This window comes from Amblyomma maculatum, chromosome 5 (assembly GCF_055883805.1).
Source record: "Amblyomma maculatum isolate TAMU_Amacu chromosome 5, ASM5588380v1, whole genome shotgun sequence".
Taxonomy (NCBI): Eukaryota; Metazoa; Arthropoda; class Arachnida; order Ixodida; family Ixodidae; genus Amblyomma; species Amblyomma maculatum.
In genome coordinates this window covers 160,005,681-160,030,256 of record NC_139348.1, presented here as the reverse complement: position 1 = coordinate 160,030,256, position 24,576 = coordinate 160,005,681, and the positions used below count along the sequence as shown (strand labels likewise).

Below are 24,576 nucleotides of genomic sequence, written 5' to 3'. Positions count from 1 at the left end.
TGATATGAGTGAGCCAAAGAAGTTACGGCACCTCATGCACGGTGTCAAAGAACAGGTGTTTGCCGGCTTAGTACGCAACCCACCTAAAACCGTGAGTGAGTTCATTAAGGACGCTACGGCTATAGAGCGAGCCCTCCAAGATCGGTGCCGCCAGTACAACCGACCAGCCAGCTGTGCCCCGACGACTGCGGCGGCGCTGACTGCAACAGATCAGACCACTCTTCGAGACATGATTAGAGAAATTGTCCTTGAGGAGTTGCAGCGAATTTCGGTTACGAAAGCTCAGTCGTCAGAGGCCCTCGTGCAGGCTGTAAGGAATGAAATTCGGTGCTCCCTAACACCGTCTGCCCAGTGCAACGAGTTTCATCCAGTCGACAACGCGGCAGTCATTTCCGAACCACCATACCGCGTTCCACAACCGGTCAACTACCCGGCCAACATTCCTGCACCTTATCACGAGCCGCAATCTGAGAGCTACGCCGCGGTCCTACGTCGCCCGCCTCCAGACCACGCCTCACCGAGCGCACCAAGCCGTCAGGAGACGCGATTCTTCCAGGGGCCTCAGTGGGCGCCTTCCAGGTGCTCTCAACTACGCCGAACGGACAGGTGGCGCAGTTATGACAGCCGGCCACTCTGTTTCTACTGCGGACAACCTGGCCACGTATATCGGTACTGCCGTTACCGCGAAGAGGGGCAGGCCTTTCCGTCTGCTTCTGCTCGCCGCCGCTTCGACGCTGACACTGCTCAAACCGACGACGGCCTTCCGGTCAGCAGGGAAACCGAATCCCCGGGCTTCCGCCGCCGCTCCTCCCCATCGCCACAGCGTTATTCTCCGCCGATGCGTCGTGGCAATGCTGACGTTGGCGGACGGCGGTCCCCTAGCCCTCACCGGGGAAACTAACAGCCGCAACCTCACGAGGGGAGGTTGCACACAGTCTAAAAGTGTCAAAACCCTCACCACCGCCGCAACAGCCGACAGCCCGTGCTTCTGACGCTGCCGTTAGTATTGACATTGCCGCACTACCGCCGAAAATGCCGCCTACATTACCACCGAAAATGCCGCATCAGATGAGCAGCCCCGACGACGAAGCTGATACCGCTGACCTTGCCGCACTTCCGCCGAAAATGCCGAAAGAGACGAGCAACCCAGATAACGTTGTTAGCGCTGACCTCGCCGTTTCCATTGATGGGCTGGAGGTACATGCTCTGGTAGATACCGGGGCGGATTTTTCAATTATTAGCCAGAAACTGGCTGACACGCTGCGCAAAGTAAAAACCGAATGGACTGGGCCAGTAATAAGAAGTGCTGGGGGCCAGCTACTGGCACCGACAGGGAAGTGCACTGCCCGGATAGGAATAGGAAACGCGGTGTTTGTTGGCAGCTTCGTTATTCTCCCTGACTGTTGCAAAGATCTCATCTTGGGCATGGACTTTCTGCGTCTTCATGGGGCTGTAATCAGCATTCGTGACAGCGTCGTTGCCTTCACCAACAATCATGAAGACCTTGGTTGTGCGGAAGTACCACTGATGCCCTTACGCGTCGCCAATGAGACAGTGACATTACTTCCGCGATCATGCTCTCTTGTTGAAGTGAAGTGCGACATGGCGCATACCGGCGATGGTATCGCCGAAAGGGCAGTCGCCCTGGTACTAAACCGAGGTGTTTCTATAGCTCGAGGGCTAGTCAACTTGACCAATGGACAGACCGAAGTGCTGCTGACAAACTTCAGCGACGAGCGTCAGCAAATTCCGAAAGGCACAACTGTGGCCTTTTTCGACAGCATCCCAAAGGCGCAGCACTGCTTCTCACTGCAACAGGAAGGATCAATGTGCAAGACGCCCGTAACCATCGTCGATGTGAGTAAAAATTTGTCTTCTTCAGAACGGGACCGTCTTTTGGATCTCGTAGATCAATTTCGAGACTGCTTTGCTTCCGACTCGCGGATCGGCCAAACGCCTTTGACAAAACATCGAATCATCACGGATGACTCGATTCGCCCGATTCGACAAAATCCTTACCGTGTAGCTCCGAAAGAACGTGCAGCCATTCAGCGCCAGGTGGCCGAAATGCTTAGAGACGACGTTATCCAGCCGTCACAGAGCCCCTGGGCTTCCCCCGTGGTACTTGTTAAAAAGAAGGACGGCAGCTTACGATTTTGCATAGATTACCGCAAGCTCAACCAAGTAACTAAAAAAGACGTGTACCCTCTTCCTCGCATCGACGATTCCCTTGATCGCCTACGAAATGCACGTTACTTCTCATCAATGGACTTGAAAAGTGGATATTGGCAGATAGAAGTAGACGAGAGAGATCGGGAGAAGACAGCATTCGTCACTCCCGATGGATTGTACGAGTTTAAGGTCCTTCCGTTCGGTTTATGCTCAGCACCAGCAACATTTCAGAGGTTGATGGATACTGTGCTCTCGGGACTTAAGTGGCAAACATGCCTGGTGTATCTTGACGACGTGATTGTGTTTTCGGCCACATTTGAAGAGCATCTACGCCGTCTGCTAGCTGTATTTCAGGCCATACGATCTGCGGGCCTCACACTAAAACCCGAGAAGTGCCACTTCGGGTACGAGGAGCTGCAATTCTTGGGTCACGTCGTTAGCCAAGAAGGTGTCCGGCCTGATCCTGAAAAGCTCTCCGCAGTCGCCAAGTTCCCGACACCTACGGACAAAAAGACATTGCGGCGTTTCCTGGGTCTTTGCGCCTATTACCGCCGGTTTATTGCTGGTTTCTCACGAATTGCCTGGCCATTAACTTCGCTGACGCGTGACAATGCTGTCTTTCACTGGGGTGAAGAACAGGAACAAGCGTTTAATGAGCTGCGGAGACGTTTACAGACACCACCTGTCCTGGCGCACTTTGATGACGACGCCCCTACACTGCTTCATACGGATGCCAGCAACGTGGGCTTAGGTGCTGTGCTGGTGCAGCGCCAGGGTGGTGTGGAAAAAGTAATTGCTTACGCCAGCAGGACCCTATCTAAAGCAGAAGCGAACTACTCGGCAACCGAAAAAGAATGCCTTGCAGTGGTATGGGCGGTTATGAAGTTCCGCCCTTATTTGTACGCTCGCCCCTTTCAAGTCGTTAGCGACCATCACTCGCTCTGTTGGCTGACGAATCTAAAGGACCCTTCAGGGAGACTCGCGCGTTGGAGCCTTCGATTACAAGAATTCGACATGGCAGTTATTTACAAATCTGGAAAAAAGCACGCGGATGCTGACTGCCTTTCGCGAGCGCCGGTCGAACCTTTCACTATGACCGATGAAGACACTGCATTTTTAGGTGTCATAGATGACGCAACGCTTTCCCAACAGCAGCGAGAAGACCAGGAATTGCTCCCTCTTATTGATTTCTTGGAAAAACGAACTACCGTTGTGCCTAAGATTTTCACCCGAGTAATCTCTTCATTCTTTATTCGCAACAACGTGCTTTACAAGAAGAACTTCCGCCCTGGGGGAAACAGTCATCTACTCGTCGTCCCATCTGTTCTCCGCAGTGAAGTTCTGCAAGCGTGTCACGACGAGCCAACCGCCGGTCACCTAGGCTACACCCGCACGTTGGCTAGAGTCCAGCACGGATACTACTGGCCAAAACTGCCTGCGACAGTGAAACACTATGTACGTACGTGCATAGACTGCCAGCGCCGTAAGTCACCCCCTGTAAAACCAGCTGGCCTACTCCATCCTCTTCAAGTGCCAACAACACCTTTTAAGCAAATCGGCATGGACCTCCTGGGACCATTTCCGACGTCGACAGCCGGAAATAAATGGATAATTGTCGCCACCGATTATCTAACCCGCTACGCGGAGACCAAGGCTCTGCCAAGGGGTACCGCCGCCGAAGCAGCTCGGTTCTTCGTGGAGAACATTGTCCTGAGGCATGGCGCTCCGGCGCTCATTATAACTGACCGAGGAACTGCATTTACGGCCGAACTTTTGGAGACCGTTCTCCGCCTCAGTGGTACCAGTCACCGTAAAACTACAGCCTATCACCCCCAAACCAATGGGTTGACGGAACGCCTCAATAAAACCATTGCAGACATGCTTTGCATGTACGTTGACGTGAACCACAAGAATTGGGACGAAATTCTTCCCTACGTCACGTTCGCCTACAATACGGCACGCCAAGACACCACTCGTATGACACCATTCAGCCTCCTTCACGGGCGACCAGTAACAACTATGCTGGATGCAATGCTGCTCCCGAATGCCGACACCGACGATCTCGATCAGGACGCCGAGGAAATCGCTCAGCGTGCAGAGGAAGCCCGCCAACTAGCACGTGTGCGGATCAAGAATCAGCAAGAGCATGATGCACGACGCTACAATCATAGACGCCGACATGTCATGTACGAACCTGGCGACAAAGTGTGGGTCTGGACGCCTATTCGCCGCCGTGGACTCTCCGAAAAACTATTGCGGCGATATTTCGGGCCATATGTTGTTCAGCGACGTTTAACCGACGTCACTTATGAGGTGGTGCCAGACGGGGGGTCGACCTCGAAGCGACGCCAGCAACAAGCCGACGTCGTCCACGTTGTACGCATGAAGCCGTACAACTCGGACTGACCTTGACCCCCTACTCCCTTTTATGCTCATCGGGACGATGCTTCCTGAGGAGGGGGGCAAATGCCGCATAGAAGACGACGCCAAAGATGATGACTGGGCCCCACAAGCGCGAGCCTGGAAGAGAAGGAAGTTGGAGCGCAAGACTCGTCCAGGTTGATTTATTAAACCCGTCCTATCTTTGGGTCCTCCTTGGCGTTCAATCGAGACGTGACAATATATTAACCAAGAAACGCTCGACAAATTTGCACATTATAATAATTTTGAGTTAAAATACAATGTCTTAGTTTTAAGGAAGTTAGTTTCGTGTCCAGAATAAAAGTTACTGGTCACCGGTGGCGCATTGCTATTTGCGCCACTCCAGTATGTTAGGAATCTGACTTTAACTTGATATTTATTGCGTTCTAGGCTTTGAATGGCAGAATTGTCTTAAAAAAAAATCGCACGCCCTGCCGAGGACGGCCCCTTCCTTTTTCAAGATTTCTCGATCAAAAAAACGCCTTGCGATCTCTCAAAGTAACTCAAAGCTCACATTAAGTGCTTTGAAAAAATCTATGCAAATGATGTGAATACTTTCGTGGGCATTTGCAGCTATTTAAAAAAATTCCAGTCTCAATAAATGTGTCAAACATTGAAATTCGATAATATTGCGGCCTGCAGGACGAAGACGCCGGTAAAGAATTCCTTCGTTCCCAACGACGCCGGCCATCAGAAAGAGTGCAGGTAACACGGCTTGGCTAGAGCTTGCATGCAACACAAGGTCTATAGAGTATTTCATGAACCTTGCTTGTTTATAATGAACAGCAATTACCCGCATATTCTGCTACACTTTCAGGAGTTATGCCTAGAGGGGTTCTTTTTAGGCGTCATTGTTGCTATTCCCACCTTCCTCATTGCGTACGTTAACACAGCTGGCTAAAAGCGGACGATGCTCCATAAAACTTTCAGTATGCAAAGACATTAGAAATCAGAGGTTAACAAATTACGAGAGAAAGGTTTACATTTCGCAAAATGAACGTATACTGCGTTACTAGTAAAGTCCTCTTTTCTCTAAATATGCATGACCCAACAAAGATAGCGATCGTACCTTTCAAAGAACACCGATAAGAATGCATTTCAAATATGCGAGCCGCGGACATTCAAATCCAACCTAGACCGGTGATACACCTTAACTAAGTGTAAGCTTACTGCACTGCCCACCCATCCAGCTACACCCTGCATGTACTTCAAGCGACAGCCTTCGGAGGCAAGCACCAACGATCGCACCAGCAAACCTACATTTCTCACCTATGTGGCCCGCCCAACGCCATTGTACAATCTTTTTAAACGAATAGTCCGCCTTTGAAACTCTACCCAGAACTAGTCATCAACATCATGTCTACCGAAGACCCGATCTACTGACAATGCTCGTATCTGTACCCAACCTAGTTCACCACAGAGGTTCACTCAATTACACCCTATGGGAACACGGTTCGAAAGGTTCAGTTCCGGAAACAAGAAAGAAAGCAGAAAGGATTAAACTTCAGTTTGATGACGACACAGATAGATATTGAACGAAAGATGGCAGGTGTAACATTAAGATAATGAAAGCGTGCCAAATGGCTCAGAAAGCAAAGGCGAGTTATTGATGTTCTAGTCAAAAACAAAAAAGAAAGAAAAATGAATATGGGAAAGTATATTATACTGAAGAAATAACCGAAGGTCTGTACGAGTAAAACATTGAATTCAAAGGAAAGGCAAACGTAAGAGGGCCAAAAGTATTAGAGATCAAATAGATACTGGTGGCACAGGATTGGGGTGATTGGAGGGATATAAGAGCGACGTTTACCCTGCAGTGTATGTTTTAAGGCTGGGGTGATGATAATATTCTTATTTATGTTTGATGCAACAGCGGTAATGAATCCCGTCTTCCGGCTCCCGTTGCGCATATATATATATATATATATATATATATATATATATATATATATATATATATATATATATATATATATATATATATATATATATATATAAAAGACGACGCAGTACGCACGCGCCTAGCGGCTAGCAAGAAAATAAACATCAGTCTTGGTTCGGGCTTCACTTCTCTCGGCCACTCCTTCTCGGCCTATGCTAGCGTCCCAACAATGGTGACCCGGACCTGGAGCACATAGCAGCACGGACATGCCTACTGTGTCAGCAGTCGACCTAAAGCTGCCCCTTATTTGGCCCACATACCCCGAGCTTTGCGTCATCCAAGTGGACGCGCAGCTCCCCCCCCCCCCCCCCCCCCCCCCCCCCCCCCCCGGTGCACCACAGCTGACCTCAGGCGCTACCACCACGTCGTGAGCAATTTGCCACCAACGACGGTGACAAAGTTTCGTGTTCTGTTTCTCATCCCACCACCGGAGCATGCCTACCAAACTCTGAAGGACACTCTAATTCGGTGGTTGACGCGATCAGATCCCCAACGGCTACGAAAACTGGACTGACGTGGACCATGGCAACCGCAAACTGACACAGCTGCTACGGCACATGCAACAACTGGTAGGAAGTGCAACAACAAGCCTGGACAGCGCATTTCTTCGTGAGATAGTTCTGCAGCGCCTCTCCTGCAGCAAGCGTGTGGCACTCGCTACTGTGGTTGAAAAAGATCTCGGTAAGATGGCCGCCATCGCCGACAAGATCATGGCGGCTGCACACCCCTCCGTCGAATGGAGATGTGTGAATGGAGATCACCTCCTGCCCAAGCCACGTGCTCGAACTCCGCGCATAGATCGCGCGTCTCGCCGATACAGTGGCAGCCTTGCAAATAAGCAACCAGGCACTTCGAAGCAGCGTTACATACCGCCACAGCGACTTCGGATCGTATCCGTTGGTGTTGGTGTCACAGGAAGCATGGCGATACTGCACGAAAACGTGTGGCGCCTTGCGACTATCCGGGAAAAGCCACAGGCCAGCATAGAGGGCGACCAATGCTGCAACATTGACGGAAAGTAGCCCGTCAGTGTTCGTCCTCATCGATCATGGTTGTGGCGTCCGCTTTCTTGTCGACGCAGGTGCAGAGGTGCGCGTTATCCAAAACTTTTCAACTGACCGCAAGCGTTCGCTGATACCTTCATTGCAAGCAGTCAACATAACAGTTGCTACTTACGGACAGCGCTCCCCGCCGCTAAACCTATGCTTAAAAAGAACAGTTCATTTCCTCCGTCATTTTGGCCTTTTGGTAGACGTGAACAGCCGACGGTTCCAATATCCTGCGACACAAACAGCTGTTCAAAGCAAATCCTCAAGGCACCCTCTATTAAGCGCTACTTCAGTCAGACCTGCAGAAACAACAGGATGAGTTGCCATTCTGAACGCGTCTCCAGAATTTACGCACCAACCACAGGCAGACAGTGTTGTCCTGAATAATGTGCGCCACCACATCAATACAGCCGGTCCTCCTGTCCATCCACAACCCCGTCAGGTTGTCCCCTGAAAAGCTCCGTTTGTCCCGTTAAGCGTTCGATAAAATTTTTGAGCTTGGTTTGGTTAGCCCGCCGTCAAGCCCTTGGCCATCTTCACTCCACATGATCCCAAAACCAACATCTGGTGACTGGGGCCCATGTGGTGATTACCGGGTGCTAAATAGAGCAACTGTGTTCGACTGCTATACTGTGCCGCACATTCACAACATAACGACGAACTTGCGCGGTGCTACAATATTTTCCAAAATGGACCTAGTAAGGGCGTACCACTAGAAAACCGTGGCATCAGAGGACATAGCAAAAAGCCGCACAACGCCCTTCGACCTCTCATAAAATTTCTTCGAATGCCTTTCTGATTTCGAAATGCCAGGCAGACGTTTCAGCAGTTCATGGACAGCGTCTTACGTGGTCTACGTGGACAACCTTCTCGTTGCTAGTGATGTAAACATGAGGAATACTTGCGCACTGTGTTCCGAAGACTTTCTGCCATGGTCTCTTTGTCAACGCAGTAAAATGCCACCTTGGTGTACCCCAGCTGTCCTTTCTGGGGCATACTATATCGAACGCCAGAATTCGTCCCCATCCGGAAAAGTTCAAAGCTGTTCGGGAATTCCTGCAACCCAGCACAGAGCGTTAGCTCCGAGAATTGCTTGGACTGGCGAACTTCTATCGCCGTTTCGTGCCTCAGTGCTCTGCGACTTTGTACCCTCTGCACTGACTACTATCAGCAGCGGAGAGCACTGAGAAGATCCTCACTTGGAGGGACGAAGCACGCGACGCTTTCCATCGAGTCAAGGAACCTTTGCAAAAAACTGCTCTACTGCATACCCACAACCATGACTATCGCAGTGTGTCACGGTACAGCTCCAGACACACCATCAGCGCAGTGCTACAGCAACTTAGCAAGAAAATCTGGCGCCCTATCGCCTTATTCTCACACAAGCTGACCCCTCCAAAACAGCACTGCAGCACTTTCGGCCGAGAACTGCTTGTCATCTACGCCGCCATTCGTCACTATCTGGGAGGCGGGGAATTTGTACTTACGGACCACAAACCTCTGAAGTACGCCCTGCGTTATCCTGCATCAGACAACGGAACACACACTGTCCGTGAGGTGCATCAAATGGCCTGCATATCCGAGACATATGAGGGGAGTTGACAACGTCGTCGCGGACGCCCTCTCGTGCAGCTCTGTAAAAGCCCTCTGCTTTTCAGAGGGAACCGATTTATCTCAGGTAACGGCAGCACAGCGAGCGGATCAAGAGTTAGCTGACTTGCTGACAGCGGCAAGCGCCCTGAAATTGCAATGGCTACTTGTATCCGGCTCAGAGGATCGTGTGGGCTGCGATGTGTCAACGAACATTCCTCGTCTCATTGTTCCATCCGGCCTGCGTCGTAGCGTCTTCCAGTCGCTGCACAAGCTGGCACACCCAGGAATCTAGGCTACGCAGGAGCTGGTGACGGTAAGGTACGTCTGGCCAGTAGTCAATCGAGGCGTCCTGCAGTGTACGCTGGAATGCAACGCCTGCAAGTGCTCCAATGTCCAGCGCCACACCTTGATGTCATTGGCAAGGTTCCCATCAGCGGACTCGCGATTCGATCACGCACATTTCGTCATTGTAGGACCTTTGCCACCTTATAACGGTCAGTCGTATTTACTCACGGGCGCCGACCGATTTACGCGTAGGCCTGAAGCTGTGTCCATTGCAGATATCACCGCTGACACAGTCGCCCGCGCTTTTGTGTGCCACTGGGTGGCTCCCTTCGGCACGCCGTCGACAGTTACGACTGATCAAAGCAGGCAATTTGAATCTGCTCTTTTCGTCACCATAATGCCACTGATTGGCACCTTTCACATAAGAACGACTACCTATCACCCTCAGAGCAATTATATGGTGGAAAGGTTTCACCGCCCGCTCAAAGCAGCCCTTGGCGACCAGAGAACGGAGCTGGACAGAAGCACTCCTGCTCGTCCTTCTTGGTATGCTTGAAATCTGATATTGGCTGCAGCGCCGCTGAGCTAGTCTACAGAACAACAATGCGAATGCTCGGCGAATTTTTCGCACTACCCACAGATTAGAGAGCCGTTCCTGCTGCTGAATACGCAAGCCGGTTACGCGACATCATGGGCAAGATTCGTGCCACGCCGCATCGTCACATAACACTGCGGTCCGTCTATGAGCACTTGCAGCTGGGGTCTTGCTCCCATGTTTTCGTGCGATATGACGCCGTGTCACGACCTCTTCAACTGCCGTACGATGATCCGTTCAAGGTGCTCCACCCGCATGGGAAAGCATGACATCGCACATTCGAGGTCGACGCGATATTGCTTCTACTGACCCCGTGAAGCCGGCCAATGTCGACAACTCTCCAACATCAGCGCACTACAAGCGTACTGGGAGGTGAAGCAGTGCGCCAGTTAGCATGGACCTTTAGTTAAACGTCGGAAATTCATATGGAGGAAGAATTGTAGCGACCTACATGCGTGCCGCGCGCCGCCTTGACCACAGAACGGCGGCAAAAGCCGATGATTTCTCGTTCTCCGTGAGAAAAGAGGAACGCGCGAGGAAACAGAGAGCGCAGCACGGACGCGTCCAGTTGCCAACAAGAAAAATAAACATCAATCTTGGTTTGGGATTCACGGCTCTCGGTCACTGATGTCTGGCTTGCGAAAGCGCCCCACAGATATATTATCATACCCATGCTCAGTACAATCGTAAGCTGCGCGACATTGATATAATCCGCCCCTTCGAGCATGCTGTTTGAATGTGCCTGCACTGCCTATGTGTAGCTTGTCTGACTGTAAATCTGAGCCTTCGGGTTTGATTCCTATCTTTCCCTTGTATGTTCCAGGGGATACCTGAATTAGCAGCTCGTGCCAACTTGGTCATGTAATGCTTTCTCGTGTCGTCACAAAGCCCGGCGACAAATCTGTGCTCGGCCAAGTCATTTGCAAGAGGAAGTATAGTAATTTTGTGTGAAAATGCCGACCCCATTGCTGCTGCTTTTGCAGAGTGGGAGGCTTAGCACTGGCGTATTAGAATAATCTGCCACTTACGAGACAGCATCTGCAGTCAGGCCACCTTCCTAAATAATTCTCTGCCTCCTGTGAAGAAAGGAAAATAAAAACATAAAGAGCAACGGGAAGGAAATCAGCGTGAAAGTGGACCATGCAACTGACGATCATAACGCAGTTTGACGGAGAATGTTTTATGACAGCCATTGTTGGCCTTTTACTCGGCCTAAAATATCTTCTAAGTTTAGATGCGTGTCCTTCAAGTAGAAAGAAACTCCTATGCAGAAGGGTTCTGTGAAATCAGATGCTTTAGATACAAAACTTGTGAAAAGAGGGGATGGCGAAACACTTTTCATTGCCTTATTTTACATGTTGGCATTTGACTTCCACCCTTATGTTCACAAGGAAAGTCAGATGCAAGCTGCGTGTTTTGCCGGTTGAAGGGATCGTAATTAGAATATTAGGAAGCAATAATAATAATAATAATAATAATAATAATAATAATAATAATAATAATAATAATAATAATAATAATAATAATAATAATAATAATAATAATAATAATAATAATAATAATAATAATAATAACAACAACAACAACAACAACAACAACAACAACAACAACAACAACAACAACAACAACAACAACAACAACAACAACAACAACAACAACAACAACAACAACAACAACAACAACAACAACAACAACAACAAAAACAACAAAAACAACAAAAACAACAAAAACAACAAAAACAACAACAACAACAACAACAACAACAACAACAACAACAACAACAACAACAACAACAACAACAACAACAACAACAACAACAACAACAAAAATAATAATAATAATAATAATAATAATAATAATAATAATAATAATAATAATAATAATAATAATAATAATAATAATAATAATAATAATAATAATAATAACAAATAATATTTCTTCAGTATATTCAGAACAACATAAAAAACGGGAAGCGCCGAAGCCCCCAGTGGGTTTTGCGCCCACAACCGGCCGCCGCGTTATTCTTCGCTCTAAGTCAAAGCTATTGTTTTAGGCAAAAAATAAGAATAAAAAAACGAACAAAAATGCATAATTATATGAAGATAAATTTTCACGGTTAATACATTTCGGCTTAGGTATACTCATTAAAACGCGGCGACAAAAAAATTGCCTTGTATAGCAATTCCTCATCGCTTGAGCATGAGACCAAATTAGAAAGCTCTAGCGCAATTATATTACAAACGTAGAAGCCCCAAAATTAGGTGTTTTGATTTCAGATTGAGGCATCTTGCGCCTTAAAATGTCAATGGTGTTTATTTGTGTTTTACAGCTTGGATGGATAGGTAGGGCCGTTTATTATCCAGAGAAACGTTTTAGCGAATGCTGAAAGAAAAGGGGACATTTTTGATGCCGCCTCTGTATCAGAGAAACAGTGAGCCAGTGTTTTCATGGTATTCCTGCAAGTACGAACTTTTCAATGATCATCCCAAACTGCAACGTTGCTTAGGCAATTGTTTATTTTAGCGCATAAAATGGTGAGAGAGGACATTTTCCCGCTCGTTGCATGCAAAAGTTCTTTCCATATCAAATTTGATTTTCTGGCAAAGGAAGTTGTTGGTGGTTGCAGTAAAATGTGAGTGATTCTCACTAAACCTCTCATATCGAACGTCCAGACGTTTTGAAGCCAGTTCGGGTCCTTTTTCAGGTGTGACAAGAAGAATTTACTTAGCACCTTTAAGTACATGATAGAGAGGGACGGCGAGGACTGAGCTGAGAAGGGCGCAAGATGAACACCCTTTTTTGCAGCCGAAGCCATTTTGCACCCTTCTCAACGCTTCCTTCCTGATCGCTCTGCACCATGCGCTGAAAGCTGCGAAGCAAACTCGCTTGTCAGCCCTGAAGAAACAGGTGAACCGGCTTCGAAACGTCACGACTTTTAAAGTTAAAAGTTTTGTCTAGATACTCTTACCGCTTGTTCTAATCTTATCAAACCAGATAGGCAAATTGCGACAAAATGCTGAGTTTTGTAAAGTTACTGGACCGGCACCTGGTGAAAATTATAATCGGCAATATTGATCTTGCTATAGGAAACAAAATGAAGTGCGATATCGGGTTTTTTGTTGTTTATTTATCTTTGTTACCCCAATGAGAGTTTTTATTGATATGCAGTTGCCAGTTGCTTGCAAAAAAAGCTGCCAGGGAACTATCCAGAGTCTTCCGGAAGGATTTCCCTGCCGTTTGGTAAGGCTAAAATTATATTGCCGCTTTCTGGCTGCTTGCTTGCTGTTACTTGCTACTGTTTGCTACTGCTTGCTGGGTATCGCTGTACAGTACTTGCATATAAATGTGGCTGATTCTTTGTAACACGAGATGTGCCTTGAATTATATGATTGTTCCAGACTATTCTAATTTCTTGTTTCTTTGGACATTTTATCTGAATGTTTCGAAGCTGACTTACGCTTGGGTGCTATCGATAGCATTGTACGAGATAAGCACTGCGCTTTAAATACAGCGAGACGCTTTCATCATCACGGAAGATGTGAGAAACGCATATTGTAAAGGACCTGATTCCCACAGATCAAATGGCCAATTTTTCGTGATGACACTTGCAGTGCATCGTCATGAAAACGTTAGGTCATCATGAATGCAATGCAAAAATGATTCACTGTTCTGAGTAGAGAGAGTAAGAAAACGTTGGTTGGGCTGCGATTATTGCCGCTTGAATACTTTATGATTTTTGTCCCCTTCCACGCATGATCGACGCAATGGACTTGCTTTGGAACGCCGAATAAACATCTTCGGGTCCGACTCGTTTGCACAAAAAGGACCCTTCAGCTCCGCCTTAGGAGTAGACGCATTACCTCCCCATTTTCTTTCCTTGATTCCAATTATTCCGCTCTAAACTAAATAAGTTTTATTAGATATCATCCAAAACTTTTAATTATAATAAACACGTAATAGAGGTACTTACATGAAATAGTTTCTGCATAATGAGAGAGATTTCAGTACACGCTTCTGCAAATACAAACGTTTTGTCTCAAGCAGTTTTCTTTCAACAGGTTGTAGAATACATTAATATGCATGACAAATAAAATTGAAGCCCGAATTGCTTTAAAGTTTCTTCATTTGGAGAGAGAGCAACAACGCATGCCAAATCTACGGCGACATAAAAGCTGTCCATGTGGATGAATGCCCACGATATGAGGCGGTTGTGAGGTGAAACAGGCAATTTCAAATTGTTCGCATGTCACTGACAGTCGAGCCATGCGCGGATAGATCGTTAATCAAGGATTATGTTCCAATAGTGAAGAAGGTTTAGGTCGTTATTCTCGACGACAAAAGAAGGACCATAGAAAGAGTGATGGCCGAGACTGGACTAAGTTACGGAACTGCATGGAGGAATTGCACATGAATAAGGCGTCTGCACGCTGGGTATCTCGCTTGTTGATACCTCGTCAAGAGCAGGCTTGGCTCTGCTTCTGACAGAAATAGTTGACTTTGTTGGAAGGGTATGATGATTGTTTTTTTATCGCCTCGTCACCATGGACGAGTGCTGGGTATACCTCTATGATCCGGAGACCAATGAAGTGAGCAATGAGGGGAAACATTCATCCGATCTGTCTCCTAGGAAAGTGAAGATTCAGAAATATGTTGGGGAGGTGATGCTGTCCGCTTTTTTTGGGATAGCCGCGGGGTAATTTTAACCGATTACCCTCCAAAGACTGAGGACCTTAACAGCGATTGCTACTGAAACCTTATCGAGAGACGGCGTGATGCATGAAACTAAAAACACCATTGCATGACCAGCAAAGGTGTCCGAGAACAGTGGCCTCCACTTTCTTCACCGTGGCAAGATCCCCCTAAATGAGGGTACACCCGTTCGTGACTCGCCTGCCAGGATTATGCTACCATTTTGCTAGTTCCTTTTCACCCTGACAACCATCCCATATGATGGGCTTTCATTCCCGTAGACACCTTTCATCCCGTCACGGACGTGGCCTGCGCTGTTGTCCTCCGAAAGGAGACACTTTATAAAACTTCGGGCTTGAGTTTTGTTCATCATGCATGTTGACATTTTCTGCAGCCTGTGCAAAGAGAACAATGTGAAAAAAAATTTAATATTTGCTTAGGTACGCATGACAATTACTTTTCATGCACAAAGTGTTTCATGGAAATATTTCTATCAATTCTTTATTATCAATAAATCTTTTGGATACCTCCTCGTGTATTAGTATCACTGTTACATCAGTATATATCCAAACCACCGGTTATTGAGTAATGCACCATAATAACGCGCACATCAGGTGCCCCTATACAATCCTGACAACAATGGCCTTTCTTAGACTACATGTAGCGTGCCCGCTTATAGCTTCCAGAGTATCGTGGGTTGAAGCCGTATTGCCGACAAAGTGCCTTCCATTTTCTAAACAATCCTCATTAGTAGGAGTAACTCGCTAATTGTGGCTTGATTGGACCACACCCGACTCTTCAGCTATGTTTGAAAATTCTGGCATTGATTGCGACGACTAGAGGATGGTCACAGCAACGACGACGGCAGCGACGCTGGGATTTAAGTTGAGGGAGTACCTTGCGCCAGCGCGTGATATCACGAAGCACATGAATGTACCCCCTGGCATTACCACTGTGGCACTAGAAATGCCTCCTTTGATGCCATATGCCCCTTGCAACAAGCAATGCAAAAGGCTGGTTTCGAGGCATTCTGCTACCAGCGAATACACATCCGCAAGATTATACCTAAAGCCGCAAAACGGCTGTCATCAACCCTCAAGTCCGAATGTCGCGGAAATGTGCAGAACCTCTAAGAAAAGCAGCGAGAGCTATGACAAGCCTGAAACAACAGGCATCACGCTGTCCATAGTGACCCGTTGTAGCATACAGCACAGGTCAGCGCCAAGCATCCACACCCGTAGCAACATCTACACACATTACTGACAATGGTATAGGGACGTAATGCGCAACAGCAGCAACGCCTGCTGAAACAAAGAAACACTGCATCAAATAAAGATTGGTTATTCAATAGGCCATTCTACCGCTTCCTTCTGAAACACTTATGAAGCCCAGTTTGGAATAAAAGGCTTCGAACGCTGACCTCACTGAGATCGCACTGCCATAGGAGTTGATGTCCTGTCAACTCGTCAAAACCGGCTACACCATTGCTGCTACTAGGTGGTTTCACTCTGGCCGAGGATCCATTATTCATGCCTTCCTCATAACGTGATCTTCTTTCTGCCAGAAAATGTTGACCTAAAACTTACACTGAATAAATACAGTATTGTGCCTCGAGAACAGTAATGAGCGCAACTCAAGCAACGCATGAAATATTTGAAAAAAAAAACAGGATTCCTAACATCCTGAGTACGCTTACCTTTTTTGTCTGCTGCATAAAAGAGGTCACCAACGTGGTGGCTTCTTTAGAAAGAACGTTTTCCATTTCTCCTTATTGCAGATAGCTATGGAAGCAGCATCAAAATGTTTCTAAACACCTCGGTCCCTTGAGTTGTAGAACAGAGCATCCCTTATTCACAATCGCCCTTTGTTTTCTACCCGACATCCGACTTCTCAAATTCGACGTAAAGATGCTAACTCAGCATTCATCGTCGTTGAGTATATCTGCTGGTGACTGAAATCCAACAGTAGTCCTTAATTTTGTATTCTCATACTGCATATGCTCGCTCACTTAATTTTGCTAAAGGAAACCCATTGTTCAATGAATGCTCTTGTTTGTCGTAATCTTCATGCTTATCCATTTGAGTCTCTACTCGTTTCCAGACACATTTGATGTGATCTTGAATTGACCATGAGCTTTCGTGCAGCTAATAAAATTCTGATTGCATTAGCTTTCAGCCCCTCCTCTGCATTCGCATTCTACCCTTCCCTTAAAAACGAAAAATGTCTTCTCTATATTTATAAGCTTCATCTGATTACAAGAACGGCAAGCACTTTTGGCCCTCAATGATGAACTAGCCAGTGAGTACGAGGTCCTTTTGGGTGTCGATTTCAATGGCGCTCACGTCAGGTTGTCACATCAGGCCACCCCACGCTCAGGACGACGTCTGCACTGATCTATTACGCAACATTATTTCGATAAGATTATTAAGCCTGACATATCAACCAAGGAACATGTAGGCAGTCATGCTTCCCCTGATCTCCCTCTTACCAAATCTGCACATGTCCACTACACTCACACTCAGGAACATAAATGTTGTCTGTACCGTGACATAAATGATTTAAATTATGGTGTCCAATTACAATGTGGCCTTGACACTATAGTACACTGGTGCGAAAGGTGGAATAGGACACTGAATTTTTCCAAATGCAAATGTGTCCATATTACTAACAAACGCCATATCCTGCATACGACGTACTCTCTAAATGAAGAAAATCTTTCTGTAGCGTCAACATATATGCACTTAGGTGTTCTATTTAGAAATGACTTTTCCTGGATTGACCATATAGACTACATAGCAACTAAAGCTGGCCGTTGCCTTAACTTCCTGAAATGTCATTTCAAACGAGCCCCCTGCCACGTTAAAAGAAACACTCTACTTTACAAACGTGCGCACCATCCTAGAATACGGATGCTCTGCTTGGGACCTCGCAACAGAAAAATGTTTTGCCGAATTAGAACGCGTCCAAAAGCGCTTTACCCGATTTGCCACCTTGAAGTATAGCTTCACCCAAAGCCCCTCAATCTCGGATGGACAATCTTACTAGAAACACGGAAATACATGCACCTAAAATTATTTCACAAAATGTTTACAGGTTAAACAGGTTTAAAGAAAGATACATATACACTGGATCCTACTCACAGGTCTGCCAGAGTTAGTCACATATTAAAGGTTCGAGAATACCAATACCGAATCAATATATACAAATAGTCGTTTTTTCCTAGAACTTTCCGCGATTCGAATGGTTTGCCGGTGGACATTGTCGCCTCGCTACCTTCTTCGTTTGACAATGCTCGTGCTGAGTTCTTGTTTAAATAATAGTTACATGAAGTTTCCGTATCCTTTTGTTTTGTGTACTGTTCTATTTTGCCGGTTTCTGTTGCATGTATATCCACTTTTGGTGAGAATACGTTTTCAATGTCTCATGTTTAATAATGACGCATGCTATGTATTCTTGTACTGAATTGTGCCCCCAGTGCGACTTTGCAATGTTTTCTCCCCTACAATAATGCCCCTGTTAGGGCGCTATAGGTTGCAGAATAAGTAAATAAATAAAAAGAAACAGAACAAGACGAAGAAATGGTCTTGCGGGAAAATCGAGAATAACTCCCGCCAGCTGGTCGCTATCAGAGTATAAACTGGCGGCGGCATTGGCTCTTTATATTCAGACTGAATTGAAGTATTGTTACTTGTAGTCAGGTAGTTCTTTTGTAGCGAGAGCTACATTGCACCAGGTTTTCGAGCCGTCAGCATGGCTGCGCTGATGACGTCATGAGTGGTGTAGCATATCGTGCTCTGAAATATGTGACTATGACGCCATCACATGATAACGTCATTGCCCTTGACATTCTCCCATCCGGTCATGATCTCACGGCTAGTGATGATGTCGTAGGCAATTCACGCTTACACGGGAGCCGAGAACTCCGCGATCAGAAGCAGGCAAGTAGATCTTGGCTCTTCGCGGCTTCTTCCGCCAGGCCGATGGCTTGTTGCTGTGAAGCAGGCACCTCGTTCCACAACAGGGCTCCCCCCCCCCCCCCCCCCCCCCCCCCCCAAGGCTTTTCTACAATTTATATTTGTTTTAGCCCCCTGGGGAGCTAGCACATTCCCAGATTATATGGTCGAGGGTCCCTCTCTACCCACAGTGCTTGCATTTATTGTTTTTTCTATCGTCCATCTGGACATAATATGCCCAAGACCGGATTTACAAAGTTCCCTGCGCCTGCATGCCGGGGGCGGGAATTGGGGGGCCTCCTTATCTGGTCGAAAAATAAAGTTATCGCGCGCGCGCGCGCGCGCGCACGCGCACGCACGCACGCACACACACACACACACACACACACACACACACACACACACACACACACACACACACACACACACACACACACACACACACACACACACACACACACACACACACACACACACACACACACACACACACACACACACACACACACACACACACACACACACACACACACACACACACACACACACACACACACACACACACACACACACACACACACACACACACACACACACACACACAACACACACACACACACACAACACACACACACACACACACACACACACACACACACACACACACACACACACACGCGCACGCACGCACGCACACACACTTATACGAACCTACGCATGCGCTAGGCTCCATACAGGCTGAACGAGGTGGGCCAGGCTATCTACTTCCGGGTAACCGTGGAACCGCCTGATTGCCAAGACGTGGATGAATGCGCGCAAACATATTCTGAAATCGTTGAGAATTATATATTAAACAGAAAACTACTGCCCCACCGAATAAGATACTAAGTAAGAAAGGCGACCGCATGGCAGCGACTGCAAGCTGGAAATTTCGTTAATCCAATATGGGCCATTCACGTCCTACCAGGGGAACATGAAAATACTCTTTCTGAAGCATGTGGGGAGAGTGGTACCCTCGACCACATTATATGCGTTGCCTCCCCTGTAGTCGAAGAAGATATCAATAGCAGATAGAGCTGGGAAGCCATCCTGCGGAGCGAAAATGAATTTTGTAGCGAGAGCTATATTACGTCAAGTTTTCGAGCCGCCAGCGTGGCTGGACAGTGGCTTTTAGGCAGCTAGAAATCACATCGAGGGAAGCAACTGTGACTGTCGACCGAGTTTAAACCAAGCCTTACTACTTCACGGACTATTGAAGACTCTTCATTGGCATCAATAAAGCCTAAATCATAAACTACTATGGGGAAAAGCCATGTCTTCTTTCAAGCCGAACCTAAGCGTAGACATGCAGATGTAGCTCTCGCGTAACTCCAAATTTAACCACAAGCAAAACCATAGCTATTTTTGTTCTTGGAACATAGATGAGTTTGTTATAAGCGCAATTAGCACTGCCTGTCAACGAAAACCGCTGCATAAGGCATGACATGAGAAGCTTGCGTCGCTTTAAAACTATGAAGACAGCATACTATTTAGGCTTGCGTGCAAATCTAAACAAGTGGACCCAGGTCATATAAGAAACCACCGGAAACCAGTGTGAGCACTGAACGCAGCCTGGTCGCAGGTTAAGTCGCAAGATCGAAATGCGGTCAGTCGACCGTATTTCTTCAATAGAGACGATATGCATAAAGCAGTTGCATTTTATGTGGTTTCGGTGCGCGTTAAAACACCCTCGGTTGTCGAAACTATCATGTAGCCCTCCGATGTTACGTTTCTTATAGCATAATGACATGTTGGCAATGTTAATCCCCAGATATCCCCAGATGACACACTACGTGACACTATCAGTTATTTCAAATATGTTTTCAATAAATTCCGAAAGTCATTGGATTGTTGGTGGTACCGAGTGAATCACTTGCTCACTTTTCGAGCAGCGCATAGCACATTAAGAGGGAACACCGAGAAACAAGGCGGCACCCAAGAACAAACACAGAGGCATGACGACAAACGAGTGTATCTTTGTCTGTTGCCTTTGTGTACGACGCGTTGGCAAAAAAAGTAAGAAAACTGAAGCTGAACCCAGCAGCCAGATAGCTCAATATAATTCAAATTAATATTTCTTAACAATTGCGGAATGATGTTTGCAGACTTCGATATGAAAATGAAACAATCTTGAAGATGATTCGGTACACGAAAAGCAAAAAAATCAATTTCTCGCAGACATTTACAGGGATCTGAAGTGTTAAAAGTTTCTGGGGCTTCCGTTCTGCTCAAGAATACATAACAGATTATGAGTGATACTTTGGCTCGGTCTTTAAGGGTACGACAATATAGTCTTAATAGTTCTCGCTTGCGGATCACTTTGCTGTCCTTCGTTCACGTACATTTGGCTTCTCCGTGTTTTATTATAAAACTCTTAACTTGTCCCTCTAGAATCTTACACATCCCTATTAGCATGCATTCCTAAGCTAGCACGTTATCAAACTACGGTTCGTAATGAAGGAGACACCTGGATATAGATCTAAATTTCCACTTTAACCATGACTCGAACGTGTCTTCATGGCCTAAGAGTAGCATGTCTGAATCGGCACCAAATAACTCTGGATGACTGATTGCTGCCCCACCTTCTTGCCTCAAAAGGAACCCAACATGGCAGCTCGTCTCAAATTTGTGAGAAGATATGCGGTTTCGTTTCGACACACACCCCAGCGACGAATAAGTGCTCGGCCCTCTCACGTGTGAGCAGCCACCTGCCGCAGCCATGACAACGGTCTTTCGCTCACGACGCTGACAAGGCTGGCGCCGAATGTTAACTTGATAGCGTCAGATGAAGGCCCCATTCGGCAAAAATCCCGTTTCGGTGGCTGCCCGCCTGAGGTGCCTTTGCGAGCGAAAAATCTCGAGCATGGCGTTGGCAGGCAGAAAAGCCAGCAACCGACATGGCCCAGCACTAACTGGACAAAGGGTTGCTTTACATTACCTTTTGGAGGAGCTGCCAATTGGGACTCTACTTTCATATGGGAGGGTGATATCAGAATCAGCCCACCAAGACCCTTGAATTCATGTTACGCCTAGACCACGCAGGCACGTTCATACGGCTGGGTTAGAGCGGGGAATTTTATGATAGCCATATCAATTTCAACGTGGTAGCGTTAGAGGCCTCGTCAGTTGGAAACTTTGGCGTTGGCGTCAATGTCAGTGTTAGGAGAGACACATCATGGACATTGGTAGCAACTGGCGCGACCAGCCACTCATTTTTTCAATGGCTTATGCGACTTAACTAGATGCCACGATATCAGAAAGTTGGGCGGGGCTGTCAGCTCGTCCTGCTCATTTGAGGCTGAAAGTTGGAATAAGAAGCAATCTACCAGTGCTCTTGAGCGCCGAGTCTGGCACACTGCACCTTGGCTACGCAGGCATATTCATAAGACTCGTTTAAAGAGGGATATTATAAGTCGGGTGGTCGCCAACGTTATCGCGTCATACACTTAAGGCTGAGCTAAGTGTAACATACATTTTCGGCAGAATAGGCCCTTTAAATCTAACAGTTTACTACATTGCGGACGCAACATTGGTTTAGTAGCGACCTCAAGCCATTGAAAATAGGTTTTCAAGGTATGTTCTTCCTTCACTAAAGACGTACGAGAAACTAGAGAAAAAAGAAATGGGCACTTAAGCTGCTGCCTTAAGAGTATAACACTATAGGGTTTCACACACACGGGAGATGTTTTCTCAGTCTTTTTATTCCTGATTTTTGCCGCCCTTTTTGAATAATCAATTTCGGCAATGCACCGACATTTATTGTCAGCAAGCATTGCGTTTCCATTGTGAGCATTTTGATGCCTTCGAACGCATGTTTATTTTTTAGATAATTTACACTCAATAATTATTTGCATACTCTAAATGTGCCTAATTAGCAGCCCTGTACTTTCATTCTCACCATCTGAACATTTTTGAACTCCCGCTTTTCAATCATTGTTCTTCAATATTCAATAAATTCTCAAATTAGGCACAAGTTTTCTAATACCCGTCATCAAGCATTGCCTATTTATTTTGAAAATTTTGACACCTTGGAACCCTCTTTCTCTAATACTATGTTTTACAATTGCTTCTAATAAATAGTTGATCAACTGCGGGCTCGAAATTTTTCTTCATAACTAAGCTTTTGCTTTTTGTATGGAAATTCTGATACATCTGAACCGCCTTTTCGAATTTTTGCATTTTTTAATTATTTGCCCTAAATATTTGTCCAAGTAATTACAACGGTTTTCTTAAATCGTCGTCGCCTATCAGACAGAAATCAGTCAACAATCAGTAGAAATGCAAGTTATCATGGTTCGATGTTTTCACGCAGCACCCGATTTTTTACGACACTCGGTAACAAATACAGCTCGAATGCCGACGGATTTTCGACCGGACAAGCTGTATTAATTGTTGCCTAAATGTTGAATTGCAAAATTACAAAGAGAAACAAACGTTTGCCCTAAAGTTGCAAAAAGTAAGGATGTGTGACCAATGATTACACGAGATTCCGTACATATTGAGGACAATTGTAGGGAATGAAATGTTTTGATGTTGAAGTTTGATCCTCTGGATTTCTATTGAGCTTGAAACCCCTGACTGCTTAAAGTTAAGTAGCCTAAGCTAAAGCTTGCGGGCACTTTTTATTGCATGGCAAAGTGATCGTGTAATGTATGCCCTTGGCATGCGGGAACGGCACATTTGTCGATGGGGACAATGTGTTAACGCACCAGAAGGAAAAGTTGAAACCTCCGCCTGGATCACTATACCCACATAAATTCGGCTGCGTCCATGTAGCAGCGAAGTAATAACCGCGCTATAAAGAGACTGCTAGTGTACGGGAATTTTGTGGTCCACGTTGTGATGACACGGACATTTTCAGACGTCCGTGCAGCTGCCATGATTCATTGAGTTAGTATTTAATCAGTTGAATGACAGCATCAGGGCAGTAGAAAGGCTGGGTTGATCGTCGAATGATGGGTACTTAGAGATGTTGTCACCAACCGCTGTGCACTATTTGCATTTATGGCTTTTCTCCCTTATTGCGTGAAATGCGGGTTGATGGCAGCTAGGAGTACGAAAGAAAAAGAGAACAAAGTAGTAACTTGTGAGCATAGTAGCTCACTTCTGCTACTCTCAATAAGAATTTTGAAATGCGAAATAGTATGATAATAATTGTTCTTGTTTGAAGAATGCATATCTAGCTATCATGGGCGTGCTATAGATGTCGAAATAAATCGCACCTAGAAAGGTGGGAGACCACGTTTCAGTCAGCATTTTTGTGGGTTATTTGTAGCCAACCTTTGATTCTATCATCCCAGGTTGTTGGAGAACCCAAAGGAAGACGAAACCACATATATGGTGGATGTTTGACAGGCGTATGCGAACATGGACGGTGCGAGAGTTGGAACAAGACTGTTAGTTGCTATTTACCGCAAAATCGCACACATCCAAGAACTACAATTAGCCCACACGCGGAGTAGCAAAAGCACTGCTATGCAGTGGATGATGGGTCTTCACTCCTACAATTGAATGTAAAGAAAAAGACCAATAAAGTTTTTCTCTTTTACCATTTTTCCTTCTTCTTCTAATTCCTCGTTCATTGGAGAAATGCGATACGTTTAAATGATTTCGCAGGCATATGTTACAATTGTGGTAGACCAGCGCATTCCTTTCAAGAAGTACAGTAATGTCTTACTTACTTGGCATTATTTGATGGCTTTGTTAGTTTTCCTTCTGTTCTGTAATTTAGTGAAACAAAATGAATATAAAAACAAGCTACGAAATTACAAAATCACACAAGCACCACTCAACAAATTAAGCCCATAGTTTACCTTGGTTAGGTTTTCCAATACTATT

At 46.2% G+C, this 24,576-nt stretch overlaps 1 protein-coding gene across 1 annotated transcript in view; it reads left to right on the top strand.

The window, feature by feature from the left end:
* The window catches only part of LOC146190118 (uncharacterized), a 46,952-nt gene extending 22,666 nt beyond the window's left edge, over window positions 1-24,286 (top strand). The window contains exons 7-9 of the mRNA XM_084603383.1: window positions 5,236-5,298; window positions 13,226-13,297; window positions 24,039-24,286. Of these exons, the coding sequence (XP_084459509.1) occupies window positions 5,236-5,298; window positions 13,226-13,297; window positions 24,039-24,200 (297 nt within the window). The 3' untranslated portion in view covers window positions 24,201-24,286. The remainder of the gene's footprint in view (window positions 1-5,235; window positions 5,299-13,225; window positions 13,298-24,038) is intronic.
* The last annotated feature ends 290 nt before the right edge of the window (window positions 24,287-24,576 follow it).